This window comes from Kogia breviceps, chromosome 2 (assembly GCF_026419965.1).
Source record: "Kogia breviceps isolate mKogBre1 chromosome 2, mKogBre1 haplotype 1, whole genome shotgun sequence".
Lineage (NCBI taxonomy): Eukaryota > Metazoa > Chordata > Mammalia > Artiodactyla > Physeteridae > Kogia > Kogia breviceps.
In genome coordinates, this window is record NC_081311.1 from 59523892 (window position 1) to 59539595 (window position 15704).

Sequence of the window (15704 nt, forward strand, 5' to 3'; positions counted from 1 at the left end):
AGGCTGTTATAAAAATAAACTGCAGGAGATCAGAAAGCTGGAGCAAACAGTCTGGTAAATGTCAATATTTTCCCTTACAGAGGATGACAAAAATAGTGAGATTATGTCGAAAGTCCTTTTTTCCCCCTTAAAAATGTCTCTTGTTTCAACTGGATAAAGCATTTCTACTTTTTGTGTACAACGCTTCTGAATGAAATTTTTGCTTCTTAATGCCCATGTGCATCTGGAACAGGCAGCTTATGTAAATACTTGGTATTTCTTCTACCATTTCAGATTCTTTATTTTCTTTTATATAAAGAGGCTTATTTTGGTCTTCATTGACTTTATAAAATGACCTTATTCAAGTTATCTGGAATACCCGTGGTGGGTTAGTCTTACCTTCTTTTTATTAATGAAACAAAATTTCTGTCAACCACATTTGGGAGGTCATTTCAACACAGTGTTCACTCTTGCTATAATACTGGTGAGACCTGATGTCATACCTTCCAAATTAATGCATTTAACAAGAGCAAACAGCGTTAGCTATAGTCAGGCTACATAACCTCCTGACAAGTGGTAGGACGTAAAAATGTCTGCTACCTATTAGGAGCAAGCCTCCACAGTGGCTACAGCTCTACCAAACAAGAACTCACATACCCTCTTTTAGATGTTTACAGGTTGCTCAAAGAACTAACATATGGCAGGAAATTCCCACTTCAGTTTGGCTGGCTTAGACTACCCAGATGTGACAAAGTAATGGTTTCCCCCTGCTGAAAAAGGCTCAGATGTAAACTTTTTTTCCTTTCATTTTTTATGTAGTTTAATTAGTAAAATTTTATTTTGTTTAGACTTCATATTGACTACCAACTAGTCATGAACTTAAGTAACAACTTGTGACTCATATGTTAGAAAACACAGATTTTTCTGGAAAAAGGAAATCAACACACATTAAATTTTGAAATAACTTAAAAAGCTACTGTGCCCATCAGGGTAAGGTCTGACCTAGCAGGTATTTGCATAATGAAAACCAAAGCCTAAGTGGTGTCAGATGGTGTAGTGACTGACATGCACAGGAAGTCAATTCAGAGCAAAGGTTCCTTCACCACAGCTAAGCATAATACATCCTCCCACACAAAGTGAGCAACTGAGCAGTATGGTATAATATACAGGCAGTGGTCAGTGCTATAACAATGAGGATAACTTATCTGCTCTTTCTGGCGTATGAAAATGGAAACTTGTCTAATTGTATTAACATGGCATGGGATATTGCATTTGAATTAAAAAAAAAAAATCCCAAACCAAAAAAACCTTTCCATGCCCCTAATTCAGGAAAGAAGCTCCTGAAGAGTACTAAGCAGTATGTTTTACTTGTATGGATAAGGTGCCCTTGCACCCCAACCCCTTTCAAAATATTGCTTTAAAGATCATTCCTCCTTATGGAACAAAAATGTTAGAATCTGAATTTTAAACCTAATGTGTGATCTCTTGATGTGGTTCCCAAAATAAAAGTTTAGCATATGCTTCTGTTTATTGTTAAAGTTAAACATCTTGGATACCCACATACCAAAAAAATTACATCAAAAGCTTCTATCCATTTGGGGTATCAACTCTTAACCTATGTATTTCCAAAAGGCCTATATAACAGACTACTTAACTGACAATTTTCATTTGGGTTATGAACACATGCAATCACTGGATCATGAATTAATGAGCCAGGAGATCTGGCTTCTAGTATTGCATATTTACAATTAACTCCCTTTCCTCATCCATCAAATGGGGGCTTTTTAATAGACCATGTTAGGTTTTCATACCTAAAACCAACTCATTCAAGAGAGTTGCTTTTTATGAGCAACCAGATAAAATGTGGATAGGGTCAAATGGGGATTTGTTTAATCTCATTTCATTCTGATTCAGATAAAACCTCATTTGAACATAGTTTCACTATTGAAAGTTTGAAAACCTGAAAACCAGAAACGTGATTTTAAAAAATACTCCCTTTCAGCATTAACATTTTAAGCAATATAATTAAAAACAAAAAGACTTACCAGGACAAAGTCATAGCTGCTAGAGTGTTAGAATAAGGAGATGACAGTAAGCTTATTTATGCCCTAATTCATAAGCAAGATAACTAATTTTGTTACTATTTAACTCAATTCAAAAACCTGTATTTGATCAACTGACAATTTCTCACAGCAGGGTGGTTCTAAAATTCAAAGAGCACTTGATGACAGAAACTGGTTTTAATTTTCCGTTTATTTCATGGGATAGAAATAAAACATACATATCTTAATTTTATAAAATGTCAATGTAAACTGGATAATTAAATGAAAAATAAATTAAGATCCTGTGTTCATACCCCAGGTTTGGGAACTCATATCTGAAGTGAGAATAGCTGTAAATTTAGTAATTGCATTGATAATTTTTGTTTGTTTTATTCAGACCCCTGTTTATAGCAAATAGCCATATAACATCAGAGGTTACACTTCATACAAATTTTCATACAGTTTGGGAAGTTGTTTGTAATAACTTATGCACTACTGGTTAAGACTTCTGCTAGGTCACAAGGTTGGCCAGGCTATGCATCAGTACTACCGACATGTGATTTCATTTATTTTGATTATATTAATTACAAAACCAATAAAGGCACATTGTAACAAATTCAAACATCTATGAGACAAGATTTTAAATTGAATACACTCAGCTTTATGAAAACTTACTATATTGCTCCTACCTTTTCTTCATTTTGCTACTGACTGATGAAATCTCTGTTAAGTCATAGATTGCCCCAGTCTACAGACTAGTGTTTAGAAAAGCACTTTGGCTATTTTTCCTCACTTGGAGGGGAAGACAAGAGGATACTAATGGAATGGAGTATAACAAACCGATCAGAGGTAAGAACTTGGGGGTCAAACTTTCAGTTTGAATCCTGGTTTTCACTGTGACCTTGGGCAAATTACTTAATCTCTCGAAACTCTGAGACCAGAGAACTGTCCAGTTGAGCCTAGGCCCAGCTGCCAATTCACAGATTTGTGGAGCTAAATACATGGTTGTTGTTTTAGGTCACTAAGTTTTGAGGGTGGTGTGTTATGCAGAAAAACCTATCTGATACAGATTGGATGAATCTGACAGATAAGGTAGGTAAAATTGACCAAATCCATGTAAGAGCAGCTTGGACTGCTATGGGATTCAAGTGAGTTCCATTTGACTCACAAATATCGTAGGCCAGAAACTGATATATATTTTGTCATATCACAATTCTGTCTAACAAAATTAACTTCAGATATTTTGCTTGTGACATTTCTTCTGGCCCTCTGCTACTAAATGAAATTTTATAAATACCAACATTGTTTACTTAGAATAAGCATTTCTTTCTTTTTTTTTTTTTTTTTTTTTTTTTTTTTTTTTTGCTGTACGCGGGCCTCTCACTGTTGTGGCCTCTCCCATTGTGGAGCACAGGCTCCGGACACGCAGGCTCAGCGGCCATGGCTCACGGGCCCAGCCGCTCCGCGGCATGTGGGATCTTCCTGGACCTGGGCACAAACCCGTGTCCCCTGCATTGGCAGACGGACTCTCAACCACTGTGCCACCAGGGAAGCCCAGCATTTCTTAATAATCATCAAATATAGGAGATGTAAGGTTCATATTTAAGTTTTGGGGTCTGATAGCCTCCATGGCTCAGACTATCTCTGAATTATCCAAATCTCCAGAAGACAAAGCCCTTTGAATTCCATTATCTATTTACAATTGCTTCTAGATGGAGGCCATCCAGGATACAAGATCTTTGAGGGAACATTCCTGTTTGTGAAAAATTTCAGACTTTATCCTAAAATCATCCTGTATCCCATGTTAATGAAAGTTGTTTCTCATTTTTGTCATGGCTCGAGGATCATCTTTACCTCTTTAGACCCACAAAGGCTTATATAATCTTAGGCATGACTCTTGAATTTTGGTCCTGGTCCAATGTCAACCTATCAAAATCTCTGGATGTGAAACATCAGAGTAGCATGTCATGAAGCATCCTAAGACTGTGCAAGGTGTGAATCTCTCTTCCCTTTCCCCCTGTGTGAACTTGAGCTGCTGTGTGTGGTGTATTTCAAATTCCTAATGACCAAGTCAATCCCATACCTCATTTGATGGTTTTAAGGGAAACTGCTTAAGAAATCAAACACCAAAGATGTCCTGCTAGAGGTAAAAGACAGGGAAAGGGATCTTTGTTGCTGTGGGATGGGGTAGGAGTGTGCAGCAATCATCTTGGTTACCATCCACAAGTAAATCTTCTGCATACAGTGGGTCATATGAAGGTTTCGTTTTTGGGTGAAGAAGTGTGAGAAATGATATATTCAACACTCACCAAGTTATTTTCTAGTCCTATGAGTTCACAGCGAAGGAAGGGGGTGGTACAGAAAAAAAAATCAAAAGAATTCTACACCACTTCTTTGTAAAGCACAATGAAGCAGCAGTCAAGAAGAATGGGAGAGTAAGTTACAAATGTTTGGGAATAAAAAGCAAGGTGAGAATAGAAAATATAAACATAGCTTAGAGATTCCCTATGGTTCTCTGAAGTATAGACAGGTGCTACTTGAAAAGGAAGTAATATCCTTGCTCTGGTAACTTAAATCTTTTTTTTTAAACGAAAAGTCTTTTCTGAACATGAATTAGAAAGTGAAATTAATGCTCCTTTTTATTAGATGGGAAATAGGCTAATTATTTACACTGTGATTGCTAAGTGGCTTTAAAAGTCATTTTCATATTGTAGGTAATATTGTTTAGGATAATACATTTTCCCTGATAAGGCTGTCATGAGAAATTTGAAAATAAAAGTATTAAAGGCAGCACAGTTACTTTACTATCATTCAAATAAAATATTCTAAGCTATATATGGCTCTTAACATTTAATGAAGCTTTTTTAAACCTAAGAATGTTGGTCCTTGGGTAAGGTCTCTAGTCTTTTTTCTGAGAGTTAGATGTACGTGCCTGGGTATAATCTGTCAAAGGTGTACTCACTTTTAGTCTAAAGATGATTTGTAGGTCTAGTTCATATTCCTACAGCTGCCATAACACATACAACTAAATCATATTAGATTAACACAGGCTGGTATTGACAGCCCACTGGGAACATATTGATTAGGTCCCCTTTCATGTTATTTGTTATGATTTTTCTTCTCAGTTTCATTTACTGGGAAGACACAGGGGAAGAGATTTCACAGGGAACAATGACAGTGCCTGTCACAAAATGTTCTCAATGTTTCCATTTGTTACTATGGCAGTGACAAAGAGGGCTCCAAATGAAAAGGCAGACCTGCTGTGACAAAGCACAGCAGGACAACAGGAAGAAATTTTCTACTGACCTGGGAAATTAGGAAATCATACTTAGAGATTATAGAATTGTCTCCATTTCCAAGGGTACAATCGTGGCGCTTTGGCTTTTGAGGGAGAATGTGAAAAGGGTAGTTCCATCAGGGCTGGCTAGTGACAAGTAAAGGGCAGACATTAGAAAGTGTTTAAGATCTCCAAATAGAACAAGGAGGTATGCTTGTAGAGGTTAGAGGGATTTGTCACTGTCACCAAACCCTCGAGATGGAACTATGAATTTAATTTATGTTCCTTTGGGGTACTCATTTTAAAATTATACATGAAAATCTATGATGTAGTCATGTATCTCTTATGTGGCTAATAAGAACGCATGGCACTCTGGTATTGGGATAGGTAACATCAGCACATGGTAGGTGAAGTCATGGTTTATCTAATAACTTGAAATTGGGACTGGAATAGAGTTATGCAAAGTCACAAAAGAAAGAAATGCTTGTAAGCCAGCAAAATTTGAAAGTAATAGGAGGAATATATTAACCATCTAAAGATAAAATGTGTCAATCAGAAAGGAGATACGTTAATCAGGCAATAAAGCAAAGAAAAAGAAACTACATAGTAAATGCAAAAGTTGCCATTGCCTCTCCATCCATGATCAAGGTAGAGGAGTATGCTTCAAAAGATAGAGTATTTCCAATCCTACTAAAAAGCCTTTCCCTGGTGTAGAGATGGGAGTAGGGGATTTTAGCCTATGGATTTTTGAGTATTTCCAATTAACCAGACCATCTCTATTGTAAGATGGATGTATCAGCCTGGTGCTATTAAACAGTTGATTCATATAACTCCCTGTATTCGGATTCCATGCTGACCAAGTGAGTTTATGATCTGGCTTTCTGTATCTCTGTAGTGCAATCAATTCTACTGCTTAGCAAAAAGCTCCTGGTTCAAACTCACCGGGGATTAAGTCCTTCAATTCTCTTCCCTTTCACTTTCTTTTCTGCAACAATCTTACCCCAGAGTCCTAAGAATCCTATCATGTAACAAAAGCTCCTGTTCAATAAATGAAGTCATCTATTCAGTCAATAGGAAGATTCTCTCTGGCAAAACCAGCTTTTGTTAGTAAGGCTGGTCTGTGGTTCTGAGTCCTAATGATGAGATTTCCCTAAAAGTTTAGAGAAACAGTACAGTTCAGACTGCCTGGGTCTGAATCCTGGCTCTGCTACTTTCTAGCTACGAGAATTTGGGAAAGTTATCTAACCCCTCTGTGTCTCAGTTTTCTCATCAGTAAAATGGGGTTAAAAATAACCTACTTCAAGGAGCTTTTATGAACATTAAACGAGTTAATATATGTAAAGTGCCTAAGATATCAACTGGCTAGTAGGTGTTGCATAAATGTTATCTATGCTATTACTATATAGCTTGAGGTACATAGACAGAATGGGCTGAACATGCCAGCATAAGTATTCCCTGTTAAAATGACATTAGAGTATTCATCTCATTGTATGACTCAGTCTTTCAGGATCTGAATATCCTGGGAACTGATGAGAGTAGCGTTAAAATGAGAAAAATGGCTACTTCATTGAGGTTTTACCAGTAAAGTTCTGCCTAGTTTCAGCTTGACTTCCACTTTCTCTATACTGATTTCAACAGTGCGTAGTGAAACCCAGGGTATGATGAAAGTGAATAAAGTGAGGAAGCTGCCAACGTATTACAAAAGGGGTTGGCAAACCATAGCCTGAGAGCCAAATCCAGCCCATGCTCTGTTTTTGTACAGCTGGAGAGCGAAGAAAGGTTTTTACATTTTTAGAGTACTGCAAAAAACCAAACACAAAACAAAAAGCAAGCAAGAAAACAACAAGAAGAATATGCAGTATACGGCTTGCAAAGCCTAATGCATTCACTGCCTGGCCCTTTAGGAAAAAAGGTTCACAGATCCGTGTTCTACACTGTTTCCTTTTTACTTACCTCACTGTACCCCAAGAATAAGTATATAAATGAGGCTGGGTAAGTAGAGTGAGATAAGAAAGAGGCCGAAAATCCTGTAACAAAGAGCCCAAGGGCTTTGATGATATAGTTCATTTATCACTCTAACTGTAATACAAATGGCTAGCTAGCTGTTCCTATTTTAGTATCCTAAGAATGACTTCTCTCTTCCTCAAAAAGTCTATATATTCCTACCTCGTAGTGGAAGCATTATAGGTAGTGAGGGGTCTATAAAGGAATCTGTTGTTGCAAGGCCAGGAAGCCCCAGGCCTCAGGCCCAGGAGCAGTGCTATGATAGCCTCAGGATGTACCCAACTAAATAGCAAAGAAAGAGAATACTTACTGTTTTAAGTATTTTAAAGTGTTTAAATAATACACACACAAGTTATAAATTTAAAAGTTTCTGTACTAAGATTCCTGGTTTAACCAATTTCTAACCAGGAAATCAATAGTATGTCCTTAATGTATTACAGAATTTGGCCCAATTCTGGATAAGGTATTTTTAGGCTACGTGGGTTTACAGCTCTGAAGCGGTATGGAATAGGAAAAACAGCTGCAAATAATCAGTGATAAAGCCTTTCAGAGCAAAGGAATAAAAGATACGTGCGTGACAGTAAAGTAGAACATTATTTGTTGTATGTACTCTTTCCAAAAAAGATGGCATGGGGCATGCTACCAGTCTAATGGTAAACAGCTCATTTAAGACTAGGCATGAAAAGTTTCAAAGAAGGAAACATGAAAAATTTATGCTAGTGAACATTAAAATAAAAGAATATAAATATTTTAAATAACACTAAGTTCAAACCATTATACAATCTTGAATAAGTTTCCCATAATTCAACTTATCTTCCAAGGAAAGGAAGACAAAGGTCAGCTCCATTTGCCTTTTTTTCCTTGTCTTGCTTGATGTTATGAGAAATAAAGATCAGGAGGGACTCTTCTGGGCTATCACTCAGGAGTCTAAAGCTTTCTAGAGATCTTAACCTAGCTTAACTACACTTAGCTAGAAGGAGTTCAGACATATGGAAAAAACTTTTGAATCTGATTTTAGATCAATCTAAGTTATCAAGCCAAAACTCTTCCAATTGTCCTGATATTATTTTTGACTACTCACTCCAAAAATGATTTAGTTTTTATAAACTGTGCCAGTTCTTATTGAACCTTAATGAGACAAAAATTTAACCCTTCCTGGTACAATAAACATCCAATTATTGTGTTAGAGACAGATGTTTTAACTAAAGGATATAATCCAAAGACATCATCCTTAGCTATTAGCGTACTATTAATATTCACAATGTGTTTTAAAGAACAACAATTTGTTAACTAAGCCTGAAGGGCTATGAATATACTATGTACTGTCTTGATGCAGCTTGTTTATGCAATATTCTGACAGACACAATTAATCTTGTGAAAATGACTGGGATATAGCATAACAGTAAACTATCTTTAAGCCCAAAATACATATTTTCCTGTAGTAATATACCCTCCTAACACAATGATAGTAGCATATGGAAAAAACATCAGGAATTACTTATTTTAAAGCAGAAATTGAAAGTTACTATATTCATAAATCTTGGCTATGTGGCAGAGACAGGGTTAAAGGAAATGTTTAACTTGTAAGTAAGTATGAAATAAATGAGTCTGTACCTCCAACAAATGCATCTCCAGCTCCATTGGTATCAACAATTTCTTTCTGGTCTTGATCCAAGACAGCAAAAGCGGTGACTTCACTTTCTGCAATTAAAGCCAAAGAAAGGCAGACTGACTTCTCTTTGTAAACACTCAATATACAAACTCACCCAGGAAAGCTTGAAGCTCCTACATCAGCCAAAGAGAGAGACAGAACATGAGGCCCATATTCTGTACATGAGCACTTGGGAACCAAGGTGAAAAGCCATCTGTAAGCAATGCTTTCTGGTATTTTCAGCATACAGATGTTGTATGTGTTTTGTTAAGAGTTATACTTAGGTAGTTCACATTTTTGAGAAACAACTGTAAATGGCAGCAGTACCTTTTTGGACAGTAAAAATACTTGAACAGAAACTATGAGCTAAAGGAAGTATTAAGTACTAGATCATGGATCTCTAATAAAGCATCAAGCCTGGCTGCATTCCTGGCAATGAAATCTTGGATATAGTTAAAGAGCTGTAAATTTAAAAAATACAAATAATGAGTCTTGAGTGTTTCTCTATAGAAAATCACAATGGCACAATAAAAATACAACTACTATTCTGAATAATACTTGATGCCAATGTCAAGGATTACTGATATTAGTTGGCTTATTACAGATAATCTAATCTGGTTACTTTTTACAACGGAGCCACTATTTCCTCCAAACTATCAGTCAAATAACAAAAGGGAAAGCTACCACTGAATGCATGGGCAGAACAAAATGGACAGTGCAATGAGCTCTTGTTTTACAGCAGTCTGGACCAGGGCTTGATTCTTTTGACTACAGAGTAACCTAATACACTACTTTAAACCTGGCACATGACAGTGGAATGGCATTACAGTAGTCTCCGTTATCCAGTTTTGCTTTTTGCGGTTTCAGTTACCTGCGGTCAGCTAAAGTTTGAAAATATTATGTGGAAAATTCCAGAAATAAACAATTCATAAGTTTTATGTTCCACACCATTCTGAATACCGTCCCAATCCATCCTGCCCTGGATATGAATCATCCCTACGTATGCCGCCTGTAAGTCACTCAAGTAGCCGCCCCGGTTATCAGATTTACTGTCACTGTACTGCAGTGCTTGTGTTCAAGTAACCTTTATTTTACTTACTAATGGTCCCAAAGCACAGGAGTAGTGATGCTGGAGATTTGGATATGCCAAAGAGAAGCCATAAAGTGCTTCCTTTAAGTGAAAAGGTGAAAGTTCCTGACTTAATGAGGAAAGAAAAAAATATTACATGTTGAGGTTGCTAAGATCTACAGTAAGAATGAAGCTTCTATCTGTGAAATTGTGAAGAAGGAAAAAGAAATTTGTGTTAGATTTGATGTCGCACCTCAAACTGCAAAAGTTATGGCCAGAGTATGTGACAAGTGCTTAATTAAGATGGAAAAGGCATTAAGTTTTGGGGTGGAGGACATGAACAGAAAATTTATTCCTAATGACGGCAATGTGCTGCTCCAGAAAACACTGAGCCTATAGGAACACTTCAGCCAGGGATCCCCTGAAACAAGTGACAGCCAAGCCATTTACTGCAAGTAAAGGATGGTTACACAGATTCAGTAAAAAGATTTGGACTGAAAAATATAAAAATTATTGGAGAGGCTGTGTCTGCTGATGAAGAAGCTACTGCCACATTTCCGGCAGTGCTGAAGGAGTTGATTAAGGAGATAGCATACCGGGCTTCCCTGGTGGCGCAGTGGTTGAGAGTCTGCCTGCCGATGCAGGGGACACGGGTTCGTGCCCCGGTCCGGGAAGATCGCACATGCCGCGGAGCGGCTGGGCCCGTGAGCCATGGCCGCTGAGCCTGCGCGTCCGGAGTCTGTGCTCCTGCTCCGCAACGGGAGGGGCCACAGCAGTGAGAGGCCCGCATACCACAATAAAAAACAAACAAACAAACAAAAAAGGAGATAGCATACCATCCAAAGCATATCTTCAGTGGTGATGAAACTGGGCTCTTCTGGAAGAAGATGCCCAATAGAAGCTACATTCTTAAAAGTGCAAAGGAGGCACCAGGGCATAAAACATGGAAGGACAGATGAATGCTGGTACTATGTGGCAACATTGCAGGGCATATGATAAAGCCAGGCGTGGTGTGTGTAGCGTTCAGGGTGAAGAACCCATGTTCTCTCAAAAACAAAACCAAAAATTATCAGAAAGCATGGGTGACAGTTATCTCCTTTATGGCATGCTTCCACCAATGCTTCATCCCAGAAGTGAAAAAATATTTGGAAGAAGAAAGGGTGGAATTTGAAGTCCTATTAATAACAGATAACATACCTGGTCATCCTGAATTGTTATAAACGTGAAAATGTTGAGGTTTGAATTTTATTTCCAAATACAACTTCACTGCTTCACCCCTTTTACAAGGGCATCATTCAGTTTGTCCAGGTCACATACACCCACCCTGTATTTGATCACATTTGATCAGCAATTGATGCAGACTCTAATTTGGCCACAATGCTGTGCTAGAAATCATTCATTATTACCCAACACAATAACATTCATCAAAGGTGCAGTGGATGAAATAAAACCAGAAATTGTAAAGGCCTGCAGTCATGAATGATTTTAAAGACTTCCTGGGGATCAGTGGAGAAGTTAGGAAAATCATTCACACAGTAAGAAAGATTTGCCAACATGCTTGATGAAGAAGCAGAACACATCAAAGACCATGTTGAAATGTTAACAAATGAGAGAGTGGAAGAACTTGTTGAGTCATCTACAGAGGAAGAGAAAGATGATGAAGAAGAAAGTGGAGCAGAACCAGCAACTCGGACATTACCAAAATTTGCTGAAGTGTTTCAAACTGCATAGACTTTAAAGGACAAAATTAGGGAATAAGATCCTTGGATGGAATGCAGCATTAAAGTCACCCTTATAATTACTGAAGGATTCAACCTCTGTAGCAAAACACTGATGAGTTAAAAAGAGACAACTTCCAATTACAATGTTCTTCCAAAAGGTTTCAGTGAAACAAATAAACAAACACAAACGAAAACCCTTCAGCTATTGAGGATGCCCAACCAGGGACATCATCTGCTGCTGATATCCAACCATCGACATCATCATGGCTTGATGATTCTCCTTCTGACGTTATCATCAGAAGGTCAATGTTAGCCTAATGATACATCACAATATCTGTGTCATTCACCTCACCTCATTTCATCACACAGGCATTGTATCATATCCTATTATCATAAGACGGGTGAGTACAGTACAATAAGATAATTTGAGAGAGAGAGAGACCACATTCACAAATTTTTTTTTTTTTTTTTTTGGCCATGCCACATGGTATGCGGGTTCTTATTTCCCCAACCAGGGATGGAAACCTGGTCCCCTGCAGTGGAAGCATGGAGTCCTAACCACTGGACTGCCAGGCAATTCCCATTACATAATTTTTATTACAGTATATTATTACAATTGTTATATTTTATTACTATTCATTGTTGTTAATCTCTTACTATGCTTAATTTATAAATTAAACTTTATCATAGGTAAGTATGTACAGAAGAAAAACAACATAGTATATATAGGGTCTGGTACTATCCACAGGGTCAGGAACCCAGTGGGGGTTTTGGAACATATCCCCTGCAGGTAAGGGAGACTACTGTATCTGTGATGAAATCTGGCCTAGAGGACAGTTGTAAAAGACTGAATAGTGCTTTTCATTGGTGTCTGGAACTTCTGAAACCACACATTTGCATCATTTATGGGGACAAATGTGGCCAAAGAGCTATAAACTTCAATCTCATCTAAGATCAAGAAGGAGAGAAAAGGAAATCTTGGAAACTTTAAGGTCTTAATAAGGGACCCAAGACTCTCAAAAAGCATGAGCTTCCCCAAGCAGAGAGGAAACAAATACTAACAATTCACCTGATAACAGATTTGCTTAGTGTCATTTATTGGATAAGACCCTCATGGCATCTTCACTCAGAACAATGAAATTTAATGTACTTAAAGTACAAAATAATACAAATTCAAACAGTCTCTGGACAGTTTATACAAACAGGTAATTTACTCTTCACTCTACTGTGACATAAGCCTTACTACCCAGTCTCTTAAGAGGCCAGTCTGGCTAGAATCAACTATAATGTTAAGTCGTTTATAGTAGAGATGGTTAGTTCATACAAATGCCACAATATCTAACTGAAAAATAATAATAAAAAATCCACTCATTCAATGCCAAACAATTAGACTAAATGTTCCGGTAGCTTTACTGCTACCAAATTAACTATGTATTTTAGTACTATATACACACACTGTCTCAAGATAATTAATATCCGTAGGAAATTTTGTTCAAGGTATATTAAAGTGCCAAGTGTTGTCACTGTCTTACTGATGTCACCTCTAAATTGTAGTGAAGATATAACTGAAGAAGATACAAAGCAGGACGAGAAGCAGATAGGCAAGTGTTTTTCGGCCTCACGGTAGACTGTAGTCACCACCTCTACCACAGCCTCTGATAAGCATTACCAGCCATGGAAAAAAACAGAAAACTGATGGCAAAAACTTCACCAGAAAGTGACAAGTACGACTGTTTAAAAACCAGAACTCCTAAGATTCTGAAAAGTGGCTCCTGCACCTTGGTGATTTCTTATAATAAGTTATTTCCAGGGTATTAATGTTTTTGTTTGCTTGTTTTGTTGTTGTTGTTTTTTTCCTGCGGTACACAGGCCTCTCACTGTTGTGGCCTCTCCCATTGTGGAGCACAGGCTCCAGATGCACAGGCTCAGCGGCCATGGCTCACAGGCTTAGCCGCTCCGTGGCATGTGGGATCTTCCCAGACCGGGACATGAATCCATGTCCCCTGCATGAGCAGTCGGACTCGCAAGCACTGCTCCACCAGGGAAGCCCTCTTTTTTTAAAAAAAAAATTAATTAATTAATTTATTTTGGGCTGCATTGGGTCTTTGTTGCTGTGTGCAGGCTTTTTCTAGTTGAGGTGAGCAGGGGCTACTCTTTGTTGCGGTGCATGAGCTTCTCAGTGAAGTGGCTTCTCTTGCTGTGGAGCATGGACTCCAGGAGCACGAGCTTCAGTAGTTGTGGCATGTAGGCTCAGGAGTTGTGGCTCACGGGTTCTAGAGCACAGGCTCAGTAGTTGTGGCGCACGGGCTTAGATGCTCTGCAGCATGTGGGATTTTCCTGGACCAGGGCTTGAACCCGTATCCCCCACAATGGCAGGCGGATTCTTAACCACTGAGCTAGCAGGGAAGCCCTGCTTGTTTTTTATTAACCTTTTTTGGGAGGGATAATTTTAAACAAGCAGATAAGTTTAAAGAAAAATACAGAGAACTCCCATATAACGTTTATCCAGATTTACCAGTTTTTCATTTTGCCATAATTTATCAGTCCTCCTGTATATACATACATATTTATTTATTCTTTCAAGCCATTTGAGTGTAAGTTGCATATATCATGTCCTTTATTCCTTAATAATTTATTTAATTTGGTGTATTTCCTAAGAACAAACATTTTAGGTAACCATTGTATAGTTGATAAATTTTAAAACTTAATATTGTTATTTCATCTAATCTATACTCCACATTCCAATTACGTAAATTGTCCTCAATTTTTTTCATCCAGTACAGGATACAGTCCAGAACCACATACTGCTTTTAGTTGTGCTTGTTTTTTAAAAAAATTTAACCTCTTAATTTTTACTACAGGTAATGCACAACTATAGTCCCCAAATATAAATATGTGAAAATATATGGTACAACCACCCTTCTCCTCTTATCTCTCCCATTCATTCAGTTTCTAGCCCCACTATTTTTCAATCTGGTTATCATTGTTATTGCTTCCCTGCATATCCTTTCACAATTTCTCAATGTACATATAAGCAAAACATTCTTATTTTTCTCCTTTTAATTTTAAACAACAAAAAAAAGTATCATACTATATGCACGCTGTTCTGGACCATGTTTTTTCATTTGGAGATCTTTTTATATTGGTAAACAGAGAATGTCATTATTTTTAATGACTGCGTAATAGTCCACTGTATGGATATACTATAATTTACTTAAGTAGTCCTTTATTGATGAACTTTTAGGTTGTTTTCAATCTTCTGTTATCACAAACAATGTTTCAAAGCACTAATGCTTTTATTTTAAGTAGACTCTAAATTTAATTATTTTACTTAATAGCCAAGTTAAGAATATAATTCCTACTTTATACTGGGAACTGACACAAGGAAATTAAGTTGTTATGCAAACAGCATGAAATATGCCTGTGTCACAGAATAGGGAAAAAAAAGAGAATCTGGGAAATGCTTTTTCTTTTCATTGGGATACACATATCAGGATATGAACAAAGATACACTGCTCAGACTGCCCTAATAAACAGGATAATGAAACAGATGACAAATTCTGCTAATAATAGAGATTTATAGAACAATCCTAATTAACAAGGACTTTTGGGGGAAATGAAGAGCTCTGGGTTAATTTAATTTTCTGGTTAACTAAAGAAAAAGCAGAAAGTCTTTTTAGTTGGAAATCTTTCTAAATGTACTAATATAATAACATGCCATGACATCCTTGCTTTAATTAGTTTAGTTTATTGAACTCAATGAAAATTTTCTTTGATAATAGAGAATCCTACAGCACATGTTAATGTCATTATTCTGAACATCAATTCTTATTGTAGTTCCAAAAGTATAAGTGCTTTCATGAAAGGCAGTATAAATGGAATGATGGCAAGTAAACCGGATTAGGACTCAAAAGACCCACGGTTTGAGTCTGGTTTTTGTTCTGCTACTTTATTCAACAGA

At 37.3% G+C, this 15704-nt stretch overlaps 1 protein-coding gene across 6 annotated transcripts in view; it reads right to left on the reverse strand.

Moving 5' to 3' along the window:
- Nucleotides 1–15704, reverse strand: part of ADK (adenosine kinase) — a 499563-nt gene that overhangs the window by 24378 nt on the left and 459481 nt on the right. For all 6 annotated transcript variants that reach the window (XM_059053172.2, XM_067025331.1, XM_059053175.2 and 3 more), the window contains exon 10: nt 8917–9003. In XM_059053172.2, coding sequence (XP_058909155.1) covers nt 8917–9003 — 87 coding nt within the window. The remainder of the gene's footprint in view (nt 1–8916; nt 9004–15704) is intronic.